At 49.7% G+C, this 12,488-nt stretch overlaps 1 protein-coding gene across 2 annotated transcripts in view; it reads right to left on the bottom strand.

The window, feature by feature from the left end:
- Positions 1-2,881: 2,881 nt before the first annotated feature.
- VEZF1 (vascular endothelial zinc finger 1) overlaps positions 2,882-12,488 on the bottom strand; it is a 30,591-nt gene continuing 20,984 nt past the window's right edge. Inside the window, exons 6-7 of one of the 2 annotated variants that reach the window (XR_010408427.1) lie at positions 8,440-9,342; positions 2,882-3,172 (exon numbers count right to left, since the gene is read on the bottom strand). Coding sequence is in view for 1 of the 2 variants with exons in the window: in XM_064582409.1 (XP_064438479.1) it covers positions 3,051-3,172 (122 nt within the window). In the remaining variant the exon portion in view is untranslated. The remainder of the gene's footprint in view (positions 3,173-8,439; positions 9,343-12,488) is intronic. The other variant, XM_064582409.1, reaches the window with a different exon arrangement.

Below are 12,488 nucleotides of genomic sequence, written 5' to 3'. Positions count from 1 at the left end.
AGCATCCTGGGGACAGCTCTCAACAGGGGGCACCAGCCAGCACCCAGTCCTTTGCACCCAGGGCCTCCTCCCTGCCCCCCTCTGCCCCCCTGCAGCCCTGCATGCCCTTGAAATGACTTGGTACGCTCCTGGTTTTCCTACCAGTTCTTTCCTTTCTATCGCTCGGCCTGCCCCAAGAGCTTCTCCGGGGCCCAATCCTCTTCAGTTTCCCTTAAATCACACAGTTCCCAGAATGTTCTCCCAGTGGGGCTAGAGTGGAGCGGGTACCAGGCCCTGGCTGCTCCACTTGCCCGTGGCATGTCTTCGGGCCAGTTACTGAACTTTCTCTGCGCCTCCGTTTCCTCCCCTGTGTCTGGAGCTCACAACAGTGCCTCCCTCAAAAGATTGTGGTGAGAATGAAACCAGTCCACACACGTGGAGTGCCCAGAACACTGCCTGGCACATGGAATGGTCAATGGCTAGCGTCATCGTTCCTGCTGAAGGGATCTGCTGTCCGCCGTCTGTGGAGCGACCCGTCCTGGTACGGGTCCCCCTCCCTCTCCTGAGCCCCTGACTGGAATGCGTGGCAGCCCCTGGACAGGCTGGCCCCGAGCCACCTCACCTCCAGCACGGCAAGCCTGGAACCCATGACCACCACGTCCCCCTTTGCCAGAATGCTCTGTGGGAGGTGTCAGAGGGCACCTCCCATACACCTGAGCTACCAACCTCACAGGCTGCCTTCCTCCTCTCCCACTTTAAACCCCTGAGTAAATTCAGGGCCTTCTACTTCCTGAATTTCTGCCCCCCTCTCCATTCCCACCCTTGTTCTGGCCACCGGGCTCCTCCTGCCTTTCACTCCATCCTCCCCCGTGCTCGCACTTACCTGCTGAAGCAGAGACTGCTGATGTCTCTGTCTTGTTGAAAGGATACGGATGACTCGCCATGGCTTGGCGAATCAAATCTAAACTCCTTCAAGAGGCCCTTCCCAGTCGCCCCTTAACCTGTGTTCCGCTCCCTCCCCCCGAGCTAGACCAGTCAAGACCGCTTGCTGTTCCCACAGAGCAAATGGGAAGGTGAGGAAAGCTTCTGGCCAAGTCTGTGGCTATATTAAGCACAGATAAATGGGAGCGTATCTGCCATGTGTCGCCTCCCGTGAGGCTGAGGTGGCTGGAGAGCTGTGGGGCTCAAGCTTGGAGAGAGCGGGTTCCAGCGGGACCACAGGCAAAACGGGACGTTTCCCTTCTGGGACCCCTGCAGGGTCACACAAATGCTGGGGCACGCCTCGAGGAAACAACCACATTGTCTCAGCCACCAAGAGACCCTCTCCTTTTAGAATCACCAAAAGCAGCTTAATCAGGCCGGAGGTGGAAAAGAAAGTGGTGTAAACGTCCACATAATTTGGGTAATCCTATCCTTTTCTCCATCTTCACGGATCTGACCAAGAAACTCAAGGGACACTAATAAACTATTGGTGGTAACATGTGGGAGTTTTGAAAGAACACATGGGTGAAACGTGGGAACAGTGGAAACATTTTTTACTTAAAAAAAAGCGCGTAAACAACCCCCTCCCGGGATGGTAACTAGATGGATGCCTGTGGGATTGTCAGTCGACTTCCATCTGAGAGAAGGACCCCCGGGGCCCCTCAGCCCTTTCCCAGAGAGCCAGCACTAATGTCATTCTTGTCGCACTTTCTGTGAACCCTCCTTCCCTTGCATAGCGAACTGCTCCCTGGGGGTCCCTCTGCCCCCTCCCCACCTACATATAGCACGGGGTCATGGTATTATAGTTACTTTTCACATGAGCTCCTGGGGGACAAGGGGTGTCTTCTGTCTCAGTGACTTCACCTCCCAATCTGGCAGGCCCCGTGAGCTGAGTACAGATCTTCCTCAACTTACAGTGGAGTTCCATCCTGACAAATGCATCATAAATTGAAATTATCGTAGGTCAAAAACACACTGAATACATCTAACCTACTGAGCATCATGGCTTAGCCTAGGCTGCCTTAACTGTGCTCAGAACACTGACATTAGCCTCCAGTTGGGCAAAATCATCTTCCACAAAGCCCGTTTTATAATCAAGTGTTGACTATGTCATGTAATTTATTGACTACTGTGCTGAAAGTGAAAAACGGAATGGTTGTGTGGGTCCAGAATGGTGATCAGTATATCGGTTGTGACCCTTCTGATCTCAGGGCTGGCTGGGAGCTGCATCCTGCTGCCTGGCATCACAGGAGAGTGTGTACCGCATATCGCTAGCCCCGGGGGGGGGGGGGGGGGGGGGAGATCCAAATTTACAATTCAAATTACAGTTTCTACTGAATGCATATGGTCTTCACACCATCGTAAAGTCAAAAAAATCACAAGCTGGACCATCAAAAGTCAGGGACTGTCTGTAACTATTTGCCGAAGGACAGACCTCTGACAGGTGGGTGAGAGGCATCTGGCTTGCCCTTATAAAACCACCTGTCTTCCCTTCACTGGTACCAGTTTGTAAGGCTCCAGGGGTCCTGCCCTCCTATAAGGCCGCTGCGAGAGTCCTCTACAAGGCGGTGGGGTGGAAATCAGGCACACATAAATGGAATTTCAGGTAAGCATTAGGATTATTTGTAAAGAATATTTAGTGTCTATAAACATGCTCATGAGGGGCGCCTGGGTGGCTCAGTCGGTTAAGCATCTGCCTTCGGCTGAGGTCATGATCCCGGGATCCTGGGATCGAGCCCCCATCGGGCTCCCCGCTCAGTGGGGAGCCTGCTTCTCCCTCCCCCTCTGCCTGCCACTCTCCCTGCTTGTGTGCTCTCTCCTCTGTCAAATAAATAAATAAAATCTAAAAAAAAAAAAAGAAAGTTCATGATATGTTATGGAAAAGGGAGGCTATAAAACAGTTTATGCAGTATGAGCCCATTTATTTTTATTCAGTTAGTCATAAACATAGAAGAAAATATGCCAACTTATTAACAAGTTCGAGGATGAGAGTTTTATATATTACTTTTATTTTATTAATAATTATTATTAATTGGGGGCGCCTGGATGGCTCAGTCGATGAAGTGTCTGACTCTTGGTTCCAGCTCAGGTCATGATCTCAGGCTCTGAGGTGGAGCCCTGTGTGGGGCTCCCTGATTAGCGGGAGTCGGCTTGGGATTCTTTCTCTCTCTCCCCCTCTGCCCCGCTTGCGCACGCCACGTGCTCTCTCTCTCTAAAATAAATACATAAATAAAATCTTAAAAAATGTAATTATTATTAATATTTTTCTCGACTTCCCAAATTTCCTACAAGTGACCATACTTTCCTTTACAATCCCATATATGCATATGCCTGTACTGAGCCTTCAGGATCACTGTGACGGGAAGGAGGAAAGTCAAACATAAATACCTTTCCTCCATAATTATATTTAACTTAGGCGACCCATTCCAGGACCATTTTCCCCCACCTCCTGTGTACTTCTACTGAGACGCCCCAAATGAAGAGCGTATCGCCCCTCCTCACCCCCCGAGTCTAAGGGGAGGTTAGATGGGGAGCTGCCAGCAACTAACACAATGCGGCGTGTGACAGGAACAGGAACGTCAAGGTGCGAGCAGAGGGCTCTGGGCCACACAGGGAGGGAGGGGTGCATTCTCACGGGGCAGAGGGCAGAGAGGGTGCCTTTGATGAACTGGCTTCTGAGCCAGGCCTTGCAAGCTGGAAACCGTTGTAACTGGGGATAAGAGCATTGCATCTGGGGGCACAGCTCGAGCCCGGGCCGCAGGTGGGAGTGCTGCGGCGGGTTTGGATGTGGGTGAATGCCCGCTGTGGCCAGAGGGCAGAGTGGATGGGCTGTCGACAGCAGTAGGTGGGGGGGGGGGGGGGGCGGGCAGGTAACACAGCAAGATGAGGCTGGAAAGGCGAGCAGGGTTGACAGTGAATGGCGTGGAACAGCAAACTAAGAAATCTACAGAGAAGGACTACAGGCTCAGGCCTGGATTTCAAAATAGAATATTAATATGTACTTGGATTTTCCCAAAAACAGCACAAGTTGAGGTGGAGAGGTCCCCGGGTCCTGCACCAGGCCAGCTCCAGCAGAAAGCCAGCCTGGAGATAAACATTTAGTATAAATATTTCACAGAGGCTAGAGGTTCAGCCCTGGCTTCGAGCAGCAGATTCCTTCTTCCTCCTAAATTCTCCCTCCACCTGCTCTGCGGAGTGGAGCGCCGTGAAGCACCCGGACCTTGGAGTCAGTCAGACCAGGGTACGAATAAATCCCTGCTGGGCCACTCTTTACCAGCGAAATACTTAACCTGAGTCTCAGTTTTCTCAGCTCTAAAATGACTAAGAATATCACCTTCTTCCTCACTAATAACAGTACGGGGCGCCTGGCTGGCACAGTCAGTAGAGCCTGCGACTCTCGGTCTCAGGGTTGTGAGTTCGAGCCCCATGGGGAGATTACTTAAAAATTAAAAAAAAAAAAAATTAGATGATAATAGATGATGAAGTTTTGCGAACATTTACAATGTGTCTGACCCTGTTTTAAGCACTTCTGCACATTTCAGCTCATTTAATCCAGAAAAACCCTAAAAGGCAGGCATTATTTTTCACTTCTAGTTTACAGGTATGGAAACTGAATCGCTTCTCAGCCTTTTGGCTAAGATCAAGTGCAGATGTGGAAACTGAGGCACAGGAAGGTCAAAAAGCTTTGCCTGGGTTGCAACGATAAGTGGGAGAATCACGATATAAACCCAGCCAGTGACTCCAGAGTCCATGCCCTTTACCACATTCCTGCAGGGAACAATTACAATTATTATAAAAACAAACACATAATGCTTACACATAATGTGTCAGTTAATGTTTACATTTTTTAAAAAAAATATTTTATTTATTTATTTAAGAGAGAGAGAGCATGAGCGGGGGGAGGGGCAAAGGGAGAGGGACAAGCAGGCTCCCAGGTGAGAAGGGAGCCCAACGCCCGGCTCCATCCCAGGGCCCTGAGATCATGATCTGAGCCGAAGTCAGATGCCCAACCGACTGAGCCACCCAGGCGCCCCAACATTTACATTCCTTTTGAAAATTCTTTTTGTTATTATTATTTTTTTATTTTAATTTTTTTTAAAGATTTTTAAAAATTTATTTATTTGACAGAGAGAAAGAGCACAAGTAGGCAGAGTGGCAGACAGAGGGAGAGGGAGAAGCAGATTCTCCACTGAGCAGGGAGCCGGATGCAGGTCTCCATCCCAGGACCCTGGGATCATGACCTGAGCCAAAGTCAGACGCTTAACTGTCTGAGCCACCCAGGTACCCCAATTATTATTATTTTTTAAAAACTCTACTTCCAGGGGCGCCTGGGTGGCTCAGTTGGTTAAGCGACTGCCCTCGGCTCAGGTCATGATCCTGGAGTCCCGGGATCGAGTCCCGCATCGGGCTCCCTGCTCAGCAGGGAGTCTGCTTCTCCCTCTGACCCTCCCCCCTCTCATGTGCTCTCTCTCTCTCATTCTATCTCAAATAAATAAATAAAATCTTTAAAAAAACAAACAAAAAAACCCTCTACTTCCAATGTGGGGCTCGAACTCAGGACTCTGAGATCAAGAGTGGCATGCTCCACTGCCTGAGCCAGCCAGGTGCCCCCAACATTCACACTCTTACCTCATTTACTCGTCAACAGCCCTGTGGTAGGTACTACCATTAGGCCTTGTTCACAGATGAGGAAACTGAGGCACAGAGAGATTAACTGACTTGTCCAAGTTTCTTTGCAGAGCTGGGATAGGGGCGCAGGTGGCCTGGCTGCAGAGTCAGTTCCTCGTCACTTTAATACACTCAAAGAATGATGCCTGTTTTGTTTATTGTCATTCTTATAATTCTCAAGAGGTCTGCCTGAGATCAACTGAGCCCAAGATGTTTAAATCTGGTTCTTCCCAGCAATAATGATTCATGGAGGAGCTTAGGGATGGGGCAAGATAATATTCCTGAATGGGATTTGGGGAGCTGAATCACAGGTGAAGGAACATTTGGGGAGGGCTCCTTCTTGCTTGGAGGGAGAGGCCCTCAGCTTGCCCAGTCAATGGCGAGGAAGAGAAGGAGAGGAGGCTGACCCTACATCATCAGCCCCTGAGCGAGGCTCTGAACACTAGTGGAAAGGCACAAACGTCTTATTCTTTGGCAGGAGAGCTTCCCTGGCTTGTACCGCAGCCAGTTCCAAGGTGGTGGGCAGAGGGCCCTAGAGGACCGAGTGATGTCTTTGAGGGAGATTCTACTTACTGGGTGTCTCTTTAAAAGGGAAAACAGAACCCTCTGGCAGGGCTGAGCCCTTGGGACAAGGGGACCCTGAGTCTATGGCAGGACTGGGTTCCCAGGGTCCAGACCCTCAGCCCCAGGTCCCATCCTTGAGCCTGCAGGGCCTGCTCCCTTGGGTCAGGGGGAGGTAGAGGCCAGAGCTCATTTCAGCTCCATTCCCTAGTCAGGAAAGTGTCACATGATGGTGGTGGGTCGGAGGAGAGACACAGCCAATATAATGGCACAGAGGGGCACGGCTACCACCGCAGGGCCCGTTCGCTGGAAGTCTGCACTGAGATTTAAATGAACCGGAGGATACAGGCATTTCTTTATTGTGGATTCATGGGTTATTACTTTCCTTCAATGGCTTCTAATTTATTAGCATCATTTATTTTGATGCTTAGATTATTCCAGATTTGACCATTTGCTTGCTCCTATGTTCTTTCAGTATGTTCCCATTTTCTGTGATACATGCCCATCCCTACCTTCTTGTGCAAAGAGATGTTTACACCACCATGGCAAACATTGAATCAGACCATCAACAGACACTAAATCTAGGGGGAAATTTTGATGAGGAGCAGGATATTTAAAGGGTCTTAAAGTGTCTCCTCACAGACTGCTTATTAGTTGCAAGGGGGAGAAAAGTAATTATACAGTGGAGAAACTGGGCAACACCTTGACTGGATGATCGAAATTAACATTGTCTATGGGGGACAGAGGGACATCATGTGCCTCCAGATATGATATCCTGAGGACACATTGTCTCAGCAGTACTCCAGCTGATAAATGCATTATCTCAATGTAGCCAAGGGGGGATAAACCTAAAATAAGGAATATTCTATTAAAAAAATTCAGGGGTCTGTAGTAATAATAATAATAAGAAGAAGAAGAAGAAGAAGAAGTAGTTCTGTAAATGTTCCAGATTTAAGGAGTCTAAAGAAACACAACCAATGGGGTGCCTTGGTGGCTCAGTTGGTTAAGCATTTGACCCTTGATCTCAGCTCAGGCCTTGATCTCAGGGTCATGAGTTCAAGCCCCATCCTGGGCATGGAGTCTACTTTAAAAAAAAAACAAAAGGGCGCCTGGGTGGCTCAGTTGGTTAGGCGACTGCCTTCGGCTCAGGTCATGATCCTGGAGTCCCGGGATCGAGTCCCGCATCAGGCTCCCTGCTCGGCAGGGAGTCTGCTTCTCCCTCTGACCCTCCTCCCTCTCATGCTCTCTGTCTCTCATTCTCTCTGTCTCAAATAAATAAATGAAATCTTTAAAAAAAAAAAAAAAAAGATGGGCGCCTGGGTGGCTCAGTTGGTTAGGCGACTGCCTTCGGCTCAGGTCATGATCCTGGAGTCCCTGGATCGAGTCCTGCATCGGGCTCCCTGCTCAGCGGGGAGTCTGCTTCTCCCTCTGACCCTCCCCCCTCTCATGTGCTCTCTCTCTGAAATAAATAAATAAAATCTTTTAAAAAAAATTTAAAAATAGATAAATAAATAAATAAAAACAAAAAAACCACGACCACTAAGTGCAATACCTGACCCTAAACTAGACCTTGTACTGGAGGGGAGAAAGTGCTATCAAGGATGGACAAAATTGGAATACGGATGGTAGATTAAATAAAAGTATTATGTAAATGTCAGTGTATAAAGTTCATAAGAGTGTAGGAGTGTATGTCTATTTTTAGGAAATACAGAAATATTTAGGGATAAGGGCCCTAAGGTATGAAACCCTGCAATGGTTCAAAAAAAAAAAGAGAGAGAGCCCATATGTGATTAAGCAAGAGATAAAATATTAACAATAGGTGAGTCTGGGTAAAGAGTATACAGGTGTGTCTTGTACTATTTTCATTTTTGCAACCTTTTGTAATTTTGAAATTATTTCCAAATAAGCTTTTCGAAAACGTTCCAGGCTCACTTTATGTGTTCCATGCCCAAGCCCTGCAATCTGCTTTTTCTCCAGAGGATCCTAGTGAGCAGGAGTATTTAATCACATTAAAAAAAAAAAAGAATGAGGAAGAAAAGCATTCCTAGCATATGGAACAACATGACAGAAGGCAATGAAATGTGAGATATAAGTGTAGGCGGTAGAAAGGGCCTGTTCTAGCAACGGCGAGTCTTCTGAAAAGCTACCCCGGCAAAGGGCGCCCCAGGATGAATCGTGGCCACCCCCCTGGGACGCAAACGCAGTCCTCCCCCCATCTTCCTCCCGCAAGCTTCTCCCTACTCGCCGCACCTGTGTGATTTGGGCGCAGGATACAATAAACTGACAGATTCGGCCATCCTTCAGGGCCCAACCCTGTATTCGGCGGCACCTCACGTGTGGAAGCATAGAACTGCCTTTTATCTATTTACAGAGAAGGCGGACAACGGTTGTGCAGGGAGAAGAAAGCGAAGCGGCCCTGGAGAAACTTCAGCCGGAGGACGGCTCTGGGAGAATGAGCACCCCGGCCCGGCCAATCAGAACGCAGGACGGAGATTTCACCCAATCCCGGCTCGGCAATGCTCTGGTCGGGGCGGGGCCGACACGCCCCGGGTGGGTGGCTCGCCGCGGCTCCCCGCGGCCCTGCAGTAACTCCAGTGCCCTGGCCCGGGAGGGGGGGATCGCGGAGAGGAGGCCGGCGAAGGAGGTCGGGCCAAACGGGGGAGGACGCTAGGCTTGGCAGTCTGGGCACCGCAGTAGCTTGACCGATGCAGCCCTGGCAAAAGCTACGTTTGCCACGCTCTCCGCGGGGCTCCCCTCTCCGAGCGCGCGAGTCCAGGACGCCTTCCTTCGGGAGAGCAGGTGAAGCTGGCGAGGGCTGACTCAGGAGCAAGCAGGTGTGACAAGGCTGTCAGGCTGCTCTCCCCCCTCCTGCCTGGGTAGCAGGCGGCGCTTCCTTTCTTCTTGGGAAGGCAGGCGGTCAGGCCTGTGCCAGGCTTGCAGCCAGCTTTAAGAAGAACTAACTCTCGGGGCGCCTGGGTGGCTCAGTTGGTTGGGCGACTGCCTTCGGCTCAGGTCATGGTCCTGGAGTCCCGGGATCGAGGCCCGCGTCGAGTCCCGCATCGAGTCCCGCATCGGGCTCCCTGCTCAGCGGGGAGTCTGCTTCTCCCTCTGACCCTCCTCCCTCTCCTGCTCTCTGTCTCTCATTCTCTCTCTCTGAAATAAATAAATAAAATCTTAAAAAAAAAAAAAAAAAAGAAGAAGAAGAAGAACTAACTCTCTGTCAGGATGGCGGGACCACGGAGAAGAGCGAGCGGTGCAGGCGTCATGTCCGGATATAATGCATGTGAGGGAAGGAGGCGAGATGGAAGGACTTCTCGGAAGCAGGATGCACCATCCCCACATGGGCACATGGCATGGCAGCTTTTCCAGGTCTCCCAGCCTGGTGATTCTTCCCTGGGTCTAACCTGAACCCTCTCTGCCACATCTCTGGCCAGCCTTCAGTTAGATGCTTTTCGGGAGATGGGTCTTCCATCTAACTTTCTCATTCTTAGATGAGGCTCTGGCTACTATGCTGGAGGCCAGTCCTCAAAACCTGAGAGTCTGAGGTGGGGAAGGCATGCAGGAAAGCATTCAGCTCCTTTGTAGGTCTTACAGAGAAGGGGTTAGTGCCTCTGAGAGAACTGATGTCGCTGTTACTGAGATAGGAAATGGGACCAGGTGGAGGTGGGGTTCATTCTTGTTACCATTCTATTTTATAGCTGAGCAAATGGAGGCCAGAGAGGTTATGTATCTTGCCTAAGATCACACAGCTTCAGGTGGCACAGCCTGGATTGATACCCAGGCTTGTCCGATTCCCAACCCTCTGCTCTTGACTGCAACCCTGTATTACAGGGACCTTATGCCAGTTCTCACCCTGCTTAGGATCATCTGGGGGCCTCACCTACCTGTCGCTGCTGTTTCTGGCCTTGGCACCTGGTTCTTTGCTGTGTTTCAGGCTTCCCAGACACAGGGATTCATCCATACAAGGGAAAGTCAGCAAAACCCCAGGTGCCATGGCCCCACTAATTTGGAACCAGATATTTAAGGGGTGTGGGACCTACAGTTGAACTTAGAAACCAGAGGGTGCTAGACTACATCCACTTTATTTGGGCATCTCCCAACTCCTCCTGTTATACTGAGGAGGAATCAGCCAACTGCCTAACGTTACCGGGAAGGTTTCAAAAGAAGGAGCAACATTTAAATTGGTTTTGCGGGGTATCTAAGGGTTCACAATGGAGCAAATGTGTTGAAGGGTTGCTTGTTGGGAGAACATTCTTTTTTTTTTTAAGATTTTATTTGTGATGGAGCGAGAGCGAGATAAAGCATGGCGGGGGCGGGGGGGGGGGGTAGTAGCAGAGGGAGAGGGAGAAGAGTCCCAATGCGGGACTAAATCTCAGAACCCTGGGATCATGACCTGAGTCAAAGGCAGATGCTTAACCGACTGATCCACACCAGCGGCCCTGGGGAGGACATTCTAGGTCTGGAAAGAGCATATAGAAAGGCTCTGTCTCCTTTGCTTTCTGTCCCCAACTCCACCCTTGCCCCATTCCTCCTCCTTTGGAGATCCTTGACAGAAACAGCTTCTGGTGTTGACAAAGTGGCAGAACTTCTCTTGTGTTGGACAGGCCACTGTGAGTCAGGGCCTACTCTCTTGGGATGAAGCTCTGGGATTCCAGGAAGGGGGATCCCCACCTCTTCAGCTGAAAGTGGCTCATGGGTCCCCACCTTGGAGGATTCCATACTAATCACTTGAATCTTGCCTGTTTCTTCATCTACTGAGGCTGTCCTTTTTATGGCCAAAGAACACCTCTTTTCTGCTCATTGACTGAAGCGGAAATGATCACAGCTGACTTGGACTAGCAGTCTGTCTCGGAGTCCTCGGAGCAATCATGTCCAGTCCAAGGCAGATGAATGGAGAGGGGAGGGGATCAGGGTGACGGTTACACCACAGGAAGCACAAGGACATTTTCTCTAAAATCTCTCTCCCCTTCCTGGGCCTCTTCCTAACCTCCAAGTCCCCCATTTCCCTCCTCCCACACCCCCTCCTCCCCATTAAGCAAAGTTGATGTCTCTGGCTCTTTTCCCACCATTAACAAAGCTAGGAATTTCTTGGCTTATGAGCAAGGGCCTTGGGTATCTAGGCTCCTTCAAGTCAGATCTCTCAGTGGATTAAGGTGACTGTGGCTTTGGTGACTCCCCTGATTGCCCCGAAGATTGTCAAAGACTTAACTTTGTATCTCAGTCCCTGAGGCTGGCTCCCCTCTCCATGAACAGCCTCTAGAGTTGGTACATCTGCTCCCAGTCTTGCCTGGACACTGACTTTCAGACAGGGCTGATGGAATAGTCACTGGGAAGGCATGTCCCTTCTATTGCCCCTTGGTCTCCTTGTCCTCTCCATTTGCCACGCCAAAGGAATAGCTCACTGGCAGAACACGATGTTGGCCTCAAATGTCCATCTTTAGCCTGGTAGTTCTTGCTCCAGGTTCTTTATACATGTGTTTAGGAAAAAGTGACATAGAGGTAACAGGGCTGATGCAGCCAAATTCAGATGAACCTCACTTTGAGAAAAATCCATAAAAAACAGAAATTTACAAAACACTCCAGAGAATTCCTCCTGCATGGCTGGCAGTTACATACCCAGAAAGGATTCATTCCAATAAGAATAGTGATTTTAAATTCTTATTTTATGCACTCTTCCAACAGATATTTAGGCATTGGGAAGGAGATGGGTTGTCAATTTAAGATAATCAAGGATGAAGAAAATTTCTTAAAGGATGATGCAAGTGAGTGGTGATACAGAATCTAAAGTGTGAAAATCCCTTCTCTTACCATGACACGGCAGTTTTTGTAAAGTGAAGTATACTTGACCCTCACGGTCCAGGGCCAAGATCTGGGTCAAGTGCCTCTTTCAGGAAGGGAAAAGTTAACTAGCCAGCCCCTGACAGGTTGCCCCAAGGAGACAGCTAGATTACACAAAAGTCCAAAGCAAAGCCTTTGACCGTCCCTCCATTCCCTCCTTGGGAACTAAATGGGTCTGACTGCCCAAAAGTGGGCAACCAGGAGAAGCTGGAATCCAGATCAATGCACAAAGTCAATCAGTATTGGGTCCTGAACCACCCCACACTGATCTGCCCCCACCCCCATTTTTACAAGACCAGGGGGAGATTATCCAGTAATCTGCTAGGGTCACACCAGCTGTGGGGATTTATAGGCTCAAATGGGGACAAATGGCATTCATTCAGGCTACAAGACTCCTTAAGGAGGAAATAGAAAGAGTGCAGGACTGAGGGCCAGATTTATTAGAGCAGGGAGGGGGAAGT

Source organism: Mirounga angustirostris, unplaced genomic scaffold, assembly GCF_029215605.1.
Source record: "Mirounga angustirostris isolate CCGP_5_RB_7025 unplaced genomic scaffold, mMirAng1.0.hap1 SCAF_17, whole genome shotgun sequence".
Classification (NCBI taxonomy): domain Eukaryota; kingdom Metazoa; phylum Chordata; class Mammalia; order Carnivora; family Phocidae; genus Mirounga; species Mirounga angustirostris.
Note: the sequence above shows the minus strand (reverse complement) of the source record. Positions and strands in the feature narration are given on the sequence as shown.